Source organism: Lissotriton vulgaris, chromosome 2_1 (assembly GCF_964263255.1).
Source record: "Lissotriton vulgaris chromosome 2_1, aLisVul1.2, whole genome shotgun sequence".
Taxonomy (NCBI): Eukaryota; Metazoa; Chordata; class Amphibia; order Caudata; family Salamandridae; genus Lissotriton; species Lissotriton vulgaris.
The window spans coordinates 91,523,706-91,539,432 of NC_141687.1; the positions used below are offsets into that span (position 1 = coordinate 91,523,706).

The window sequence follows — 15,727 nt, forward strand, 5'->3', positions numbered from 1 at the left end:
CTCTATGTGTCTAGATCCACTTTCGTTTTTGACCTACCTAGTCGGGTTCGCCCGAGAACACTAACTTTGCATTTACTAGCATCCATAGACTTTGTCCCGCATTGCGCGTGAGAGTTCCCACTCTGCACACGGCACCGCCTCCTGCTTCTAATCTAAGGGTTCAGCATTGTAGGCCTAGCGATTCTAAAGTCTCTGAACTGTTACTTACCTGCTAGTAATTTGTATTCCACTTCCATAGTATATGGTTTTTCGTGCCCCTCGGGCATTTGCGTAAATTGTGCGACTTTCAGTATTTCTTTAAGAGCTTTGTATTGTGCTTAGCACCTTGTCCTCATAAAGAGTCCAGGGTTGTTGTGTTATAAATAAATATCCTTTTATTTTCATAACAACTTGTGTGGTGTCCTTTCACTTGGTGTTCAAGGGGTATATGTGATGGTATAACAGCTGGCTTAACACGCCCTCTAGAGTTTAGCCTAAAGACTTCTCTTGTCCATGCTACTAGGATAGCTGGTCTATAAGGTTGACTTACAACCAATCATCAGTAATAGTCGTTTGGACTGATACATAGTGATCACTAGAATAGTGAGCACTGCATATCAGGCCAACTTCTCACAAAGGGAATACCTTGTTTTTGGCACAGCGCATGAATGCTGATGTTGTGTTGCATTCTGTGGGTTTTGTGAATAGAGATACTTGAAGATGTGCATTGTTGTGTTGGATCCATATATCTAAAACTACTTCTCTCTCCCTTCTGGTTTTGGGGGTGAACCTCATGTGGGGAATCACAAAGATTGATCCAACATTGAAATTCTTCAAGTTGATCTTCCGCTCCCTTCCAAATGAAAAAATATTGTCCATATATCTAGACCAAGGACCTTTTATAGATTGAATACAGAGATAGCAATCAGTCCCTCCCAATTGTGGTGGTGCCTTGTCTGTAGGTAATGGTGAGAGTAGTCGAAGTTCTTATATCTTCCCATCGCTTGATTTTTTTTTCCTGGGAGCCCCTCTTCTGAAGCCTAAAAAAAGAATATTAGATGTGCTCCTTCAAAGTGGCACAGTCTGTTACCATAGGATACGAGTCAAAATGGTGGGAAGTATCCTCTACCCCCGATTCGGGTGTTTCGGCGAAAGTCAGAATTTTGTTTGTCCAATGTTGGTTGTCTGTAGGATATTCCGCATCTCTTGAATAGTTATAGTATATCTCTACAAAATATGGGTATGCGCGCTCTTGTGAAAATAGTCTCTCTAAATTTCTCCGTTTTTTTTCCCTTAGATTTGGCTCAGTTTTGGTCTCACCCCTGCTGGGCAATGGATTCCAAGGCTGTGACAATAGATGCCTTTCTCCAGGAGCTGCCTATGACCTAGATTGTGGTTATTCTCAAAACAGGTCAACCATTGGACAGCTGTGCCTTGTACAGCCCTTATCTCTCATTTACTCAGATCAATGGGTTCACCAAGGACTGGTTGCAAAAGACCCGGTCGTGTCTGATCCTTCCAGATCAGTGTGGCTTTGTGCCGGCCCGCACCACGTGACACTGCATCCTTAGAGTCTGACTGTCCCTGTCCCAGGCAGAACGTGTCAGTCACGCATGGCTCTGCTCCTGCTAGTTTGAGAATGCCTTCGGCATGCTCAATGGGTCCTTCCTGAGTATGGTCCTGGAGCGTGCCGTGCTTGGCCCCTATCTACGCAGGCTTATCAAGCTTTGTACTCTATGCCGATGGCACAGATCTGCATAAACTGGTCAGTCTCCTCTTTCTTCACCCTTTGGTGGGGCGACCTGTCACGGAGACCCTCTTCCCCCTCCCCCCAAAAAAAAACCCCACCCCTCTAACCTCTGCCTCCTGTCCTTGCCATTGAACTTCTAGGGAGGCTTCTATGCTGCAACGCTAGGATGCAGAGATGATAGTGGGTGGGGCTTCTGAGGAGCTAATTGCACTCTTCGTAGATGATCTGCTCTTCTGAACAACCCCCCAATCCTCTGGGTCGCTGCTGTCTTGAACTATTGAACATATTTGAAGAATCCCGAGCTGGCATCGATTCTGGCTCCCCTGATGGCTAAAATGAAGGACCTTCAGAGATGGGGTGTCAGAATCTCCTTTAAAAAAAAAAAATATTTTTAAACCTTGTGGTTTTTGGTGGTAATTTTTTTTACCTGGCTCACACAACTAAATAATGCCAGATTTGTAAAAAATGTTCAACTAAATCCCTTGAGTAAGGAAGATTTATTTGTTGGCTTGAAGTCCAATGCAACTGACATAATTATCTCATGTGAAAACTGACACCCCTTCTGTAACTCCTAGAAAGCCCCATGTCCCAATGTCTAGCATTTGGAGTCGCTGTGGCAACTACGTTGAAGCGTTTAAGGTGAGGGGGAAACCCCTCGAATGGCTCGCTCCACCAGCAGGGCTCGCCACAGCTTCCTCTCAGCAAGTGATGCAGCTCAGGGGGGGCAGCAAAAAGCAATCTGGTCTGGGAGAGCGGACTCGCAGTGTCCACTGCCTGAGAGCAGTCACCCATACAGGCGCATGCAGTTGAAGTGGCAAGTGTAATAGGGTCGCTACTGCTTGGCAGATGTCATCTTCAGTGGTGGGGCCACCAGTCTATCCTGGAGGGGGAGAGCCCTCCCCCTAGTGTGTGACGAGACTAGCAAGGAGGGCAGCAGCAATCAATGATGCCCAGGTGACGGGCCCCCTTTCCCCTCTTGCTCGAAGGAGCCACGCCCAGGAGCCACCATCTAATGATGTTCAAAGGGGAGCTGCAGCCGGTTTGTCGAGGTGGCCGCAGCTCCAGTCTGCAATCCACTAAATGGCGGTGGGCAGCTGCAGAAGGCCACTCGTGCATTGGAGGAGTCTGTGACCTCACAGGGGCCCCTGTGTCTTTACAGCCCCCATGGAGGGAGCCCCACTGGCGATGGAGGTGTTCGGGCCGGGGATCTTCTGTAGAGAGCTCCGAGCAGTCAGGCCATATTGGCCACACCCTTAAAAAACATTTTTAGCTTTTCAGATGCTATTAGGTCCTAGGATTTAAGCATCTTCAAGTATCGTTACAATGCGTGTTATCAGTAATATATGTGCCGATTGCTGTTATTTAGCATTTTGTCTTTCATATTCTGTTAATGTTAGCAACACTTCATCTGGACAGAGGACCCATGGCTATTTCCCAATGAAAGCATTGCTAGTAAACAAGTGTAACACATTTTGCTACCTACCAAATCGTCCATAACTTGTTAGCAGCTGTTTGGGGTAAAAGCATTACTTTGATAATCTAAATGTATTTAAGTGCCATAATATTTTCAATGAAACTGCTCTAAATACTGAACTTATGTGATCAGCTCTTAGTCTTAAACTGTCATTTTTGTTTCCCCCAGGTTATGGAATTGGAATCTAAACTAAATGAGGCAAAGGAAGAGTTTACATCAGGTGGTCCTCATGGTCAGAAGCGAGACCCTAAAGAGTGGATCCCTCGTCCCCCAGAAAAGTATGCGTTAAGTGGACATAGGAGTCCTGTTACTCGTGTCATTTTCCATCCAGTATTCAGTGTTATGGTCTCCGCCTCTGAAGATGCAACAATAAAGGTACCCAACATTGATATTCTGGTTAAATGCCTAGTATTGTCGAAATGTTAGGTAATACGCTTTGATTTTGGGTGTCCTCTCCATTGGGTACTAGCCTACAGTATTTCAGCATGTTATGCTCTTGAAAATTGAAGTTTGCTTCAGAAGTACATGACCTTTGGAGTCTATATTTTATCTGAGTACAAACTAATCTCCAGGAGTAAAAAAGCCGCGCTTGCAAAAGAAAAATCTTTGTACTGCACATAGGTAATTGACAACGCTAAAACTACCAAAGAACTGTTTCAGTTGGTACAACAGCTTTCATCCTCTCAATCCCTGGCAGAACCGGACACATCGTAAACATTTTGGGATCAACTAGCTTTTTTTCAGAATAAGGTCACAGACCTATACACTGGGCTAGAGGCTTACTCAAATATGACCACTGCAAATACAACAGTAAACAGTCCTACCAAAGATTGTCCTCTGCTGTCTAATGGGGAACACAGAGGCCTTCCAATATTTTGCGACCTGACGCCCCCTACTCTTGTACAGTATTTGAGGAGAACGCATTCCACCTCTCCTATGGAGGTATGTCCAACGGCAATCTTACATATGGTTGCCGTTACTATAGTAGAACTTCTCTGTAAATTAATGAATATCACCATCCGATCTGGAATTTACCCCCAAACTTCGAAACAAGCCATAATTAGACCTCTTCTGAAGAAACCAAATCTGGACTCTAGGGACTGTAAGAATTACCGTCCCATCTCTCTGCTTCCTGTTCCAGCAAAAATCTTGGAGGCATATCTCAATGAGCAGCTTATGGAAATTGCAGATAGGCAATCCTGGCTTAATGAGTCACTGTTTAGTTTCAAAAGGCATCACAGTACAGAAACGGCCTTGGTCTCTGCCTCGGATTACATCGGCGTGAGGTGGACGAAGGGAAGTGGTGCTAATTCTCCTGGATCTGACCCCAGCATTTGACACCATCTCTCCTATGATGCTGCTGGACAGACTGGATTCTTGGTATATCCCATCAAGCCCTTGCCCTTCTGTCCTCATTCCGGACGGGGAGATCCCAAAGGGTGTGTTTAAAATCTTTTCACTCTGAATCCTACTCATTTATTTATTTATTTATTTGGCGATTTTTAGAGCGCGCAAATACCCTGGGGTGTCTCGGCGCTGTAGTTGCAGAACTCTCGGGTAGATAGGGAGAATTAGGCTGGGAACAACCAAGTTTTCAGTTTTTTTCTGAAGTTGAGCAGAGTCGGAGCACACTTGATGTGGAGGGGGAGTGTGTTCCACAATTTAGCTGTGGCAACAGAGAAACGTTTGTCGCCCCAGTTTGCCCTTCTTGTACGAGGGACTGTGAGTAGGTGAGCTGAGGATGAACGTAGTGTTCTTGTGTGCTCAAGCGGGCGGAAGGCTTGTTTTAGGAATAGGGAGCCGTGGTTGTGGATAGCTTTATATGCTATGCATAAAGCTTTGAATTTAATACGGCTCCTCACCGGTAGCCAGTGTAGCTGTCGGATGTAGGGGGAAACAGATGCAAATTTGGGGATGGATAGCAGAGTCCTAGCTGCTGCGTTTTGCACTGTTTGCAGTTTGTTGAGGACCTTTTGTTGTGCATTAAGTAGCAAGGCATTACAGTAGTCTGTTTTGGAAAAGACTAATGTGCTGACTAAGGTTTTGCCTGCGGATGGAGGTAGATACGGAATTAGTTTTTTGATCCTTTTTAATATGTGGAAGGAAGAGGAAACCACCGCGTTAGCATGCTGCTGGAAGGACATCTTGTTGTCGAAGATCATGCCTAGGTTACGTACCTTGTTTACAGGTTCAGGAGGTTGTCCCATCTGATGGGGCCACCATTGCGGGGACCAAGTTGGTTGTAGCCTCCCGAATGTCATCACTTCTGTCTTATCAGAATTAAGTTTAAGACAGTTGGATGACATCCAGGAGCTTATTGCTTTCATTCCATTTTGGAAATTAGCTGCCACAGAAGTGCCATCATTGTATACCGACAACACCAGTTGGGTGTCGTCAGCGTTACTAGTAAGGGAGATTCCGTAGGATTTTATGACCCTCGCCAAGTCAGACACATATATGTTGAATAGTGTCGGGCTTAGCGAGGATCTCTGCGGTACTCCACAAGGCAGGGCCTTGTGGGCTTCCGCAGGGGTCCTCCTTGAGTCCCACCCTCTTTAATCTGTATGTGGCACCCCTCGCTAGTAGTCCACTCTTTTGGATTCGAGGTTGTCATATGCAGATGATACTCAAATTATGGTTCAAAAAAGCAAAAACCAAAGGTAATGATGCACGGAGAGTTGAACATTGCGAGCACTCCATCATTCTTTAGCTCACTCTGTCACCCCAGTTCAGACATGGTCATATGCAAATCAGTCTGACCCTGTGCCTCAAATTATGGTTACCATCCCTAAGGGGCTGGGCTCATGGTCAGAAATGTCCACCAATGCATGTCTGGAATAGCAAACGGGATGTCGGCTAATTTCCTTAAACTTAATAGGGAAAAAACAGAGGTGATATTCGAATCCGGGACGGCCAAATGGAATAGTAACTGCTGGCCTCAATCTTTAGCAGGCTGTCCTGTCCCGAGTGAAAAGGCCAAGAACATGGGAGTCTTAATCGATATGGAACTGTGCTTCATGGCCCTTGTGAACCGTACCATTTCTACATGCTCCTGGCTTATAAGGATGTTAAAAAAAAAAAAGGATCCAGGTAGCTCTGGCTCTGCTAATGGCCAGACTAGATAATTGCAATGCCCTATACCTGGCTGCCAGTAAGGGCTTGCAATATAAACTCCAGGTACTGCAGAATGTAAATGTAAATGTGTTGGCATTTATATAGCGCACTGCTACCCGTAGGCGTCCTGGCGCTTCGACCGCTGCGAAACCCTTCCTGGCTTCCCTGAGAGATGGTCCCTTAATGGGTATCTCCAGGGTGCGACCAGGCATCCCCGGCGGTCTGGGGGGCCGTTAGTGAAGATGAGGCAAGCTAATGCCCAGAGTTGCCGAGTGTGACTGCTGATCAGAGTGGGCACCGAGGCGAGAGAATTATCGAGTCCGCTGACCCTGGTCCAGAAACCTGCCGCGCCGGGAATCGAACCCTGGTCCCGGGCCGTCCTCTGCTCTCGGGTCTGCCGCCTCTAACCAGTGAGCCACACTACTTCACATTTCGCAAGACTCATTATGGACATTCCCAAAAGACAATCGGCCAAAAAGGGACTAGAACACCTACACTGGCTTCCCATTAAACAACCCATCAGTGTTAAGGCACTGTTAATGGTCCATAAGTCACTGCATGCCTCCTATCCTTTGAGACTGAAGACCATGTTCAAGTGGCATTCCCCAGGCCGAATACTTTGCTCCTCTCATCAAATGCAACTTCTGGTACTGAGAACCAAGAAGTAGTAGTGTAGGGATAGGGCTTTCTCAGTGGCAGTGTCTAAGCTCTGGAATTCCCTAGCCTTGGATCTATTCCTCTTCTGTTCCCGTTAAGAAAAGCCCTTAAGACCTGGCTGTTCTCAGGCAAATGGTGAGCTGAAGCTTCTTCATTTGTCTTCTAGACGATGTGTTATTTGCGGTCTTTCTCTAGCACCTTGATGCCCTTGGGTGATTGTTGACCATATAAATATTAAAATCAAATCAATACTTAGTTTTAATTTGAAGGTGATTATCACTGTTTAGCAATTGCCATTGGTATGTGGTGCCTAAAGTACCATTGCACAGTGCATTTAACAAAATTCATTGGATGTAGACTTGTATACAAGCCGGTACCTACATATCATGTCTCTGAATTCTTATTTTTACACGGTGCTTTCTTTGGTCAGTGTAACCCCTTGCAGTCCAAGGCACAAACCCAGAATCCTGTTCAATTTGTGTCCAAATTTAGCTGTCTCATGATACCCTAAGTTTAAAGTTTTTTGTGCATTCATTGTTTTTTTAGTTTTTTTAAAAGAAATTTATTCTCCGCTGCATTATATTCAAGTGAACATTACAATAAAGCCATCGATGCAACAGCCGGGTTTTATATTTTCACCCCTGTGCATACTTCCTTATCTCTCAACAGTGACAGTTAAAATTACAGCAAAATGTTACACAAATCCTTGTCGCATTGTTCCTCAGTATCTTCATCTTAAGGAAATAACGTATCATTAAACAAACATCCCCCCCGATCACCCACCTCCCCCCACCCTCTCCCTTACTTGAACTAGTCGTCTCCTGGCCGTTCAATAATGTTATTCATCTAAAGGAAACATTGAGAACCGGGTCACTCCGGTTATCTAAGGCGCTACTGTATGCTGTCTCGTCTGGTGTAGATACTTGTGATGAATGTCGGTGTGAATAAGGCCGGGGCAGTTTGTTGTGCGTTATATTGAACTTGTCCTTCCTTTTCTAATCCACATGCCCATTGTCTCCTGTTTGTCCTTGATCCTCCCCCTCCATTGTAATGAGCATAGCCTCCCATTCCTGGGATATAGGGAATTTCCAGAGGCAGCGTGTTTCTTCCCTCCGAAGTGTCGTCCCTTCTGCCCTCCCCCACTTCAGTACTTCCGTTTGCCAAAGATGTGTCCCAGGCAGTCTATGCGATTTCCATCTCATTGTTATTGTTCTAATTGCTAGTAGTAAAGCCAGGTCCAGCAATTTCATTCGGGCCTTCATTGTTTTGGGCCTTCTGCGCAATCCCAACAGGCAATATAGTGCTTCTTCCGGCACCGGTAGGTTCATGACTGCCCTCAGTGTCTGGCACACCCCCGACCAATACCCTCGGAGTCGTGGGCATGACCACATCATGTGAAGGATTCCTGCCTCATCCTCACCACAGCGCGGGCAAGTATGGGGAGAGTTCAGGAACGTCTTGTATAGCCGATGGGGGGGTCAGATATGCTCTGTGTAGGACCATCCCCTGTATGAATCGGAAACTGACATTGCGCGATACCTGCCTGGGATGTTCTAATATCGTGGTCCAGTCTCTGTCCGATATGACCTGGTCTGCGTCGTGTGCCCAGATTTGCTGAAGAGTAGTGAGTGAAACTGCTGCGTGTGCCCTAACTCCTGTGTACAGCCATTGCACCAGATTCCCTCCCGAGCCCATGAGATATAGTAAGTGTACTAGCTGCTGCTGTGAGGGTTGCAGGCGCTGAGGTGCCCATCTGTGTTGTATATAGTGTGTGACTGTTGCATGCAGCAGGTACATTCGAGGGGGGGCACACGTGGCCTGTACGAAGGCTTCGTGGGTAAGGAGATGATCGTCTCCAAAGAAATCACCTACCCCCACCATGCCCGACTCTTGCCATGGGCGTAGCACTCTATCTGTAAGTCTGCCCTGTGGCGTCTGGATGCCCAACAGAGGAATGTTGACCTCATACGCCTCTGCCGAGGGCGTGTATGCTAGGGCCTTTCGCCAGACCTTCAGAGCTGTGCGAAGAAGTGGGTGGCAAAACGCAGGGATACGGCTTCTCGGGAGCAGCAGAGCATGCAGTACTCCCCGTCTCAGTCTGTCAGTCGAGTATCCTATTTCATGAAGATTCCGTGCCGCCGTCCAGTAGGAGAGCCGCTGAAGTTGGCTGGCATAATAATAGCCCCGAAAGTCCGGGGCCCCCATCCCACCAGTTCTAGTCCCTAGCTGGAGCTTGCCAAGCCCTATCCGTCGTCTCCCTGCCCCCCAGATCAAAGTAGTCAGTAAAGAGTTGAGTGTCAAAGATAGATTGTGGTAGAAATACCGGAAGATTTACAAATTATAACAGTCGGGGGAGCATTACCATTTTGGAGAGTGCGATTCTGCCCATAACCGACAGTGGTAACGTTGTCCAGAACCCCACAAAGGCCCTAAGTCCTGTTATAGCTCTCTTAATGTTCCCCTCTATCTGATCTTCCTGCTGCCTGTAAACCTGGATCCCCAGATATTTAAAAGTATCCGGAGCTATCGGGATAGTGTGGGCACCAAACAATATGCCACCTGGGTCCGGGGTATCCCGGAAATAGAAACCATTTGACTTCTCTGGGTTTATAGTTAGGCCCGAGACCGCAGAGAATCTTTCGAATATTTCATATATAGGGGCATGATCTGCCTCCAGGTCTCTGAGGAATACTAAAATATCGTCCGCTTAAATGGACAGTAGGTACAGAGTGCCGCCGCTCGGTATTCCTCTATGCCCCATCTCAGTTCTTAGGGCTATGGCCAAAGGTTCTAGGGCGAGCACAAATAACAATGGGGACAAAGGACATCCCTGTCTAGTACCACGGTGGATTTCATATCTATCTGAGATATGTCGCCCTGTGCGCGCCCTCGCCGAGGGAGCTGTATAAAGTAATCAGATCCATGCCAGGAGGGAGGCCGGGAGTCCAAACCTCTCCAAGGTCTGAAACATAAACAACCAGGTTAGGGAATCAAAGGCCTGCCGGAGATCCAAGGCTATGCAACCAGCCCTAGGAAGGTTCTGTGGGGTGGACGCCATAAGTGCATGCAGCCGGCGCGTATTCATAGATGTGCTCCTGCCTGGGAGAAACCCACATTGGACTCTGTGGATCAGGGCCGGGAGGTGCGACTGTAAACTCAGAGCTATCGCTTTGCTGAGTATTTTATATTCCGTGGAGAGCATACACAGCGGCCTGTAGTTCGCCAGATCTAGGCTGTCCCTCCCGGGTTTTGGTAACGAGACGACCAATGCCTGCATCGTGGAATCGGGCAGCCGGCCCTCTTCCAGTGCCACTCGATGCATCTTCTCCAATATGGGCACCAGGATGTCAGAGTATGTCGCATAGAACTCCACTGGGAGTCCATCCATTCCCGGTGTCTTCCTGCGGTTCAGAGATTTAATGGCTACCCTTATTTCCTGTTGTGTGATGGGACCTTCAAGTTCCCTTTGGGCGTCAGCAGTCAGGACCGGGAATGGGAGGCCAGTCAGAAAGGCAGCAATTTGGTCTGTGTTAACTTCTGTGGGCTGTGCATATAAAGTGGTCAGGTGATCATGAAATGCTTGGTTAATCTCTGTTTGCGTACCCACTATGTGACCGTCTTGTGACCGTATCCTGGTTATTACCTGGATGTCCGGGTACTCCCGAACCAGCAGCGCTACCGACCTGTCCGCCTCGGCGTGCTGACTGCGTAAGTCTTCCCTGTGATCTAGGACACACAGCTTTTCAAGGGTGTCCGCATGTTCAATATTCTCCAGTTGCAATTCCCCCCTTTTACTAGGCTCACACCCACCTCGCCTTCCAACTTTTTCAATCTATCTTCTATATCCTGCAGTTTCCTAAGGGTTTCCTGCCTGGCACCCACTAATTGTCCCATCGCTGCCCCCCTCACCACTACCTTCATGGCATCCCAAACCACCAAGTTCGTGGAGGCGGTGTCCCAGTTCTCTACAAAGTATTTTTCTAGTGTCTCGGACAAGGATGCCCTGAAGGGGCCATCCTCCAATAAGAGCGGGTCCAGGCGTCAAGTGGGAACTGGGGTAGGGACCCTGCCCCATAGACTGGTAAGTGTTAGGGGCCTATGATCCGAGAAGATTTTTGCTAAGTATTTTGGGCCATCAATCTTAGCAATCAGGGCTTCGGAGCACAAAAACCTATCGATCCTTGTGTGCAGGGTGTGTATATGCGAGTAGTGAGAGTACTGTTTGTGCTCAGGGTGTAGGGCTCGCCAGGCATCCCTCAAGCCCCATCCAGTCGCCCATGTACAAAACTGTTCCGGCAACCTGGAGACTCCTGCCACTTGTAGGGGTGGGTGTGATCTGTCTGTCAATATCCATGATCATGTTCCAGTCCCCCCCCTTGTATCCAGGGGGTGTCCGACCAATCCGCTAACGCCCTACCCAGTTTCTGCAAGAATTTGTCTTGATAAAAATTCGGTGCATATACACATCCGAGCACTACAGGTGTGCGATCTAGCGTGCCCCTTACTAATATGTACCGACCCTGATCATTTACCCTCCTGCCCACCTCCAAGAACGGTATACCATGTCTAATCCATATTGTCGCCCCGCCTAGAGAAGGCGGAATATGTTGTGGTCAGAATTGTACCCTTCCATTTGTTTCTCATATTGACAGCCTCCGAGGCAGTGAGGTGGGATTCCTGAAGAAAAGCAATCTGCGCTTGGTGGCGTAACAAAAAAGAATGTATTCGGTGTCGCTTCTGAACCGCCCCAGCCCTTTCACGTTCCAGGTCGTGATTCTATGCTTCCCCACTGTGTCAGCCATAGTCGTATGTGCTCCTGTGTTGTAACCTCAGCCGCTCACCGGCTTGAACCCTATGTGCCAGGAGACAACCCCCCCCTCCCCCACCCCTTGCATTCATTGTTAAGTCATGGTGTTCTAGTGACATTAAATGACAATTGCCTTGTTTTGACTAAAATTCAGGAAAGTCTGATTCAGAATGTTCATTTTCTGAATGTATCTGATGCTAGATTACATGGTGCTGAGCAGCTTTTGAATTGTTAAAGTGTCCCTTTAGTATAGAGAAATACCTTCGGAAAATGGCTTCTTCTCTTCATGGGGATACTCATCAATAGTCCAATGCACTGAATAGTCCCACCCATGTGTGTGACCCCGGAGCATTGACAAAAATTATCTATTCGCACACATTTATATAAATATGCAGCCCAAAGCCCCCAATTAGGCTCCTATGTGCCAATTTTACATTGTACTTTTTCATTTGAAATAAAAAATATGAAATAACATTTCCATGATGCAGAGAAACGTACTCCCAACTTGTTTGAACCGCGCCTTTATTTTGAAAGACAAAGGCAAGGTGATAGGCAGATTAGCCAGAAGGCTGCATATAGAACACTCATTAGAGAACTAGTGCCATGCCTTTAGGACCTCCAGGCTCCCATCATGCCCCACAGGTGACGGGTCACTTCTTTTTTTCTGGCTCCTTCTGTGAGGATCCTGGAGCATTGAGCTAGTCAGTTGGTGTTTTTTTTTTTTACTCACTAATTTGTATTTTCAAATGAGATTTTGTCTTCACTCTACATTTTTAGTACATGTAGAACTATTTCCATAATTCTTTCTGACTTTCCAGCTATTTTATTGTCAGAAATGCCAGCCTTATCTAATAAGTGCCCTTTTTGTGGTAAGAAAATGGCTAACTCAGATCCGCACTAGGTCTGTATTGTGTGCCTACCATCTTCACACAGACCTGACAACTGCCACTACTGTCAGCAATTTTCCAGAAGAACCCTTCGTGAAAGGGAGAAGATCAAGCTGCATGCCATGCAGGAGAGAAGAAAGGAGTCTGTAGGTGGCCTGGAACATCCCTCTAAAGAGCTCTCCTTTCAAAGAAGATCATGGCACAAGACAAAGAGAGAAAAAAGAAGGCATCGGTTGAATTAGCTGTTGAGGGAAAGATTGACGTTGATGATACCACTAGCTCTCCTTCAGTCTCCAAGTCTGCGGTGTCGCAGTCTGCATCGAAGATCCTATCGCCGTCGAAGCGGAAGGCTTCAGGTATGGCAAGTCTTAATTTAGACACGTCAGCCTCTCATCAGCCAACGCCGCCCCCTCCTTCGTAGACTGTCCATGTCCGGTTCGCCGGCGAAGGCAGAGGTTAGACTTCAAAGACTCATCAGCAACAGGGGCGGTCGCTGTTGAAGACCTCATCCTGACGTCAAGGACACCACCGAGATCGAGGGCACCTCAGAGGTAGACGCTAAATCCAACGCCGAAATCCAACGTCGGTAGGCCTTGTTCAGAGTCGATCTATTGCTTCATTGCCGGCGGCAGGGCGAACTCCATCATCGTTGTCGAAAGTCGCTGTTGAGAACGACTCAGGAGAGAAGCCCACCTTCGACCTCGAGGAGGCCACCTTCGACCTCGAGGAGGCCACCTTCGACCTCGAGGAGGCCACCTTCGACCTCGAGGAGGCCACCTTCGACCTCGAGGAGGCCACCTTCGACCTCGAGGAGGCCACCTTCGACCTCGAGGAGGCCACCTTCGGATTATTTTCCCACTCTGTCATCAACTCCACCAATCACAGTATTGCCAGTGGATGATATTGTTATCTTTAACGAGGTGCTGTCTAGAGGGGCACAAAGTTTGAGATGCCTGCCTCTCTTCAATAACCATCGGTCATATTAAAGACCCTTTATCATTGGTCCTCCTCTAGACCTCTGCTCCCTTTGGTTCCTGAGCTAGTAGAATCAGCTCTCCATACTTTTCTAACACTGGCATCCATGGGAGTAGCACCATCACGGATAGTGACAAATACAGAGCCCCAGAACACAAACCCTTTTTTTCTGAGGTCTGATCCTCCACCGGACTCAGTCATTGTGTCAGCAGCCAGGAAAACTCACACGGGTGCCTCCTAGTCTGCTGTGCCCCCCACACCGCCGACAGACAGCAAAGCCAAGGACTCCATTGGTAAGAGAATGTGCAACACCTCTGCCGCTCACATGAAATTTGACAGTGCTTCTGCTCTGCTGGGTCGATATGACCGTTCGCTTTGTGATTCTCTTTCAAGGTTTACGGAGAAGTTACCGAAAGAAGATCAGCAGGATTTCCAGGAGATCCTGCATGAAGGAGGGCTGGTGGCGAATCAGGTGATCAGTGCTGCAGCAGACGCCTCAGACCTTGCTGCTCATGGTTATTCTCATGGTATCTGCGATAGGCGATCCTTCCGGCTGAAACTCACAGCATTTAAACAAAAGGCCCAACACAGGATTCTCAAACTTCCCGATAATGACCCCTCCCTCTGTGGTAAATTTTAATTACCTATACTTAATTTATGCGGTAAAGTTCAATAAGAATAACTCAGTCAAAAATAAGAGGCAGAGTCCGTGGCATCTGAGTTTTGTAAGGGTTTTATTCCTTAAAAAGGAATTGGTTCGAACCAGGTATCATGTTCCATCACCACAAGGGTTCAGGAAGGGAATGGACATGTACAATGTTTTATTAACAGAACATTATATATATAGTCAATGCATTACAGTAGAGATAGATGCAGAAGGCGTAACAGCTGAGAGAAACGAGATAAGAACACATGTACGTAACAGAAGGCGTTCATGAGGGCGTACACGGAGGTGTGTGCTATACAACGTCACTTGAAACGTATCACAGGAGGGTGGATCCATAGAAGAATCCTGCAGTGTCAGCAGAAATATATGGCAGAGATGCGCGCGCAGCAGCATGACGTGTAATTGACGTGGAACTGGAGGGTGAAGGGGACTTGACATTTAGCCCTACATGAGGAGACGGAAGTCTGGGGTGTCAGAACAACCTAATCCCAAATCATATCTAATATCTTGTGTTTGAGGAACTGTATTATCTAGAAGGAAAGGTCTCTCGGGCAGAGGCTATTCTATACTGACTGCTAGTGCGTGCATACGCGACTACGTGCCTTCATGAGAAGCGAGGGGCCATGGGCCTACCATGGTAACAGGAGCTATGAATTACTTGCATGGAGACAGTGAGGCCGGGCCCTTTGCTCTGCAGCTGGGAAGGATGTTTTCCTAAACTACTAGACAGGAATGTATTTTCGAGGAGCGGAGCAGATAACTTGAAGGCTGAATACAGTCTTGGCAGGCAAGCAGGCCGAGCCAGGCACCGCTCGCCACACAGGGAGTAAGGCAGAGGTCAGGAAGCAGCAGACTGTAGGTTTCAGAAACAGAAGGCAGAAAGGGCTCGATGGCAGGAATCGGGGCCTAACTCGCCAGAGCGAGTAAAACATGAAAGTGCACCATGTAAAGACGTTGGCAAGGCACACTTAGGAACCGAATATTCGACCCATTCATGGTGGATCTGAAAGAGGACATGTAATCGTTGGACGCAAATGTATTTGCGTCTTCATAGCTGGTTGTGGAGGGAACATACATGTACTTGAAGCACGTACATGGAGCCGTTGGGGTCTACGATAGGGGACACAATTGACCATGAAAATTCATATTACCTCATTCCCTCCTTGTCCCCTACGGACCCTTCATGATATATCAATCCTCATTAATCTATCAATCTGTTCATGTAACATCATTTGCTCTTCTTTCTTCTTACGGTGTTTTGAATGAGGACTTGAATGAGGAATACATGATGTGGTGCACAATCCGCAAATCGCTGGCCCACATTGCAGACATAGGCAGCAACTGAATACTATGAGAAGGGCTATACCTAGGAAGGATAGGACCTTCCATCCCCAGGCTGACAACACGCTCCAGAACC

General features: G+C 47.4%; 1 protein-coding gene across 3 annotated transcripts in view; it reads left to right on the forward strand.

The window, feature by feature from the left end:
* Positions 1-15,727, forward strand: part of PAFAH1B1 (platelet activating factor acetylhydrolase 1b regulatory subunit 1) — a 526,691-nt gene that overhangs the window by 219,108 nt on the left and 291,856 nt on the right. For all 3 annotated transcript variants that reach the window (XM_086954518.1, XM_086954520.1, XM_086954519.1), the window contains one exon: positions 3,372-3,578. In XM_086954518.1, the coding sequence (XP_086810644.1) occupies positions 3,372-3,578 (207 nt within the window). The remainder of the gene's footprint in view (positions 1-3,371; positions 3,579-15,727) is intronic.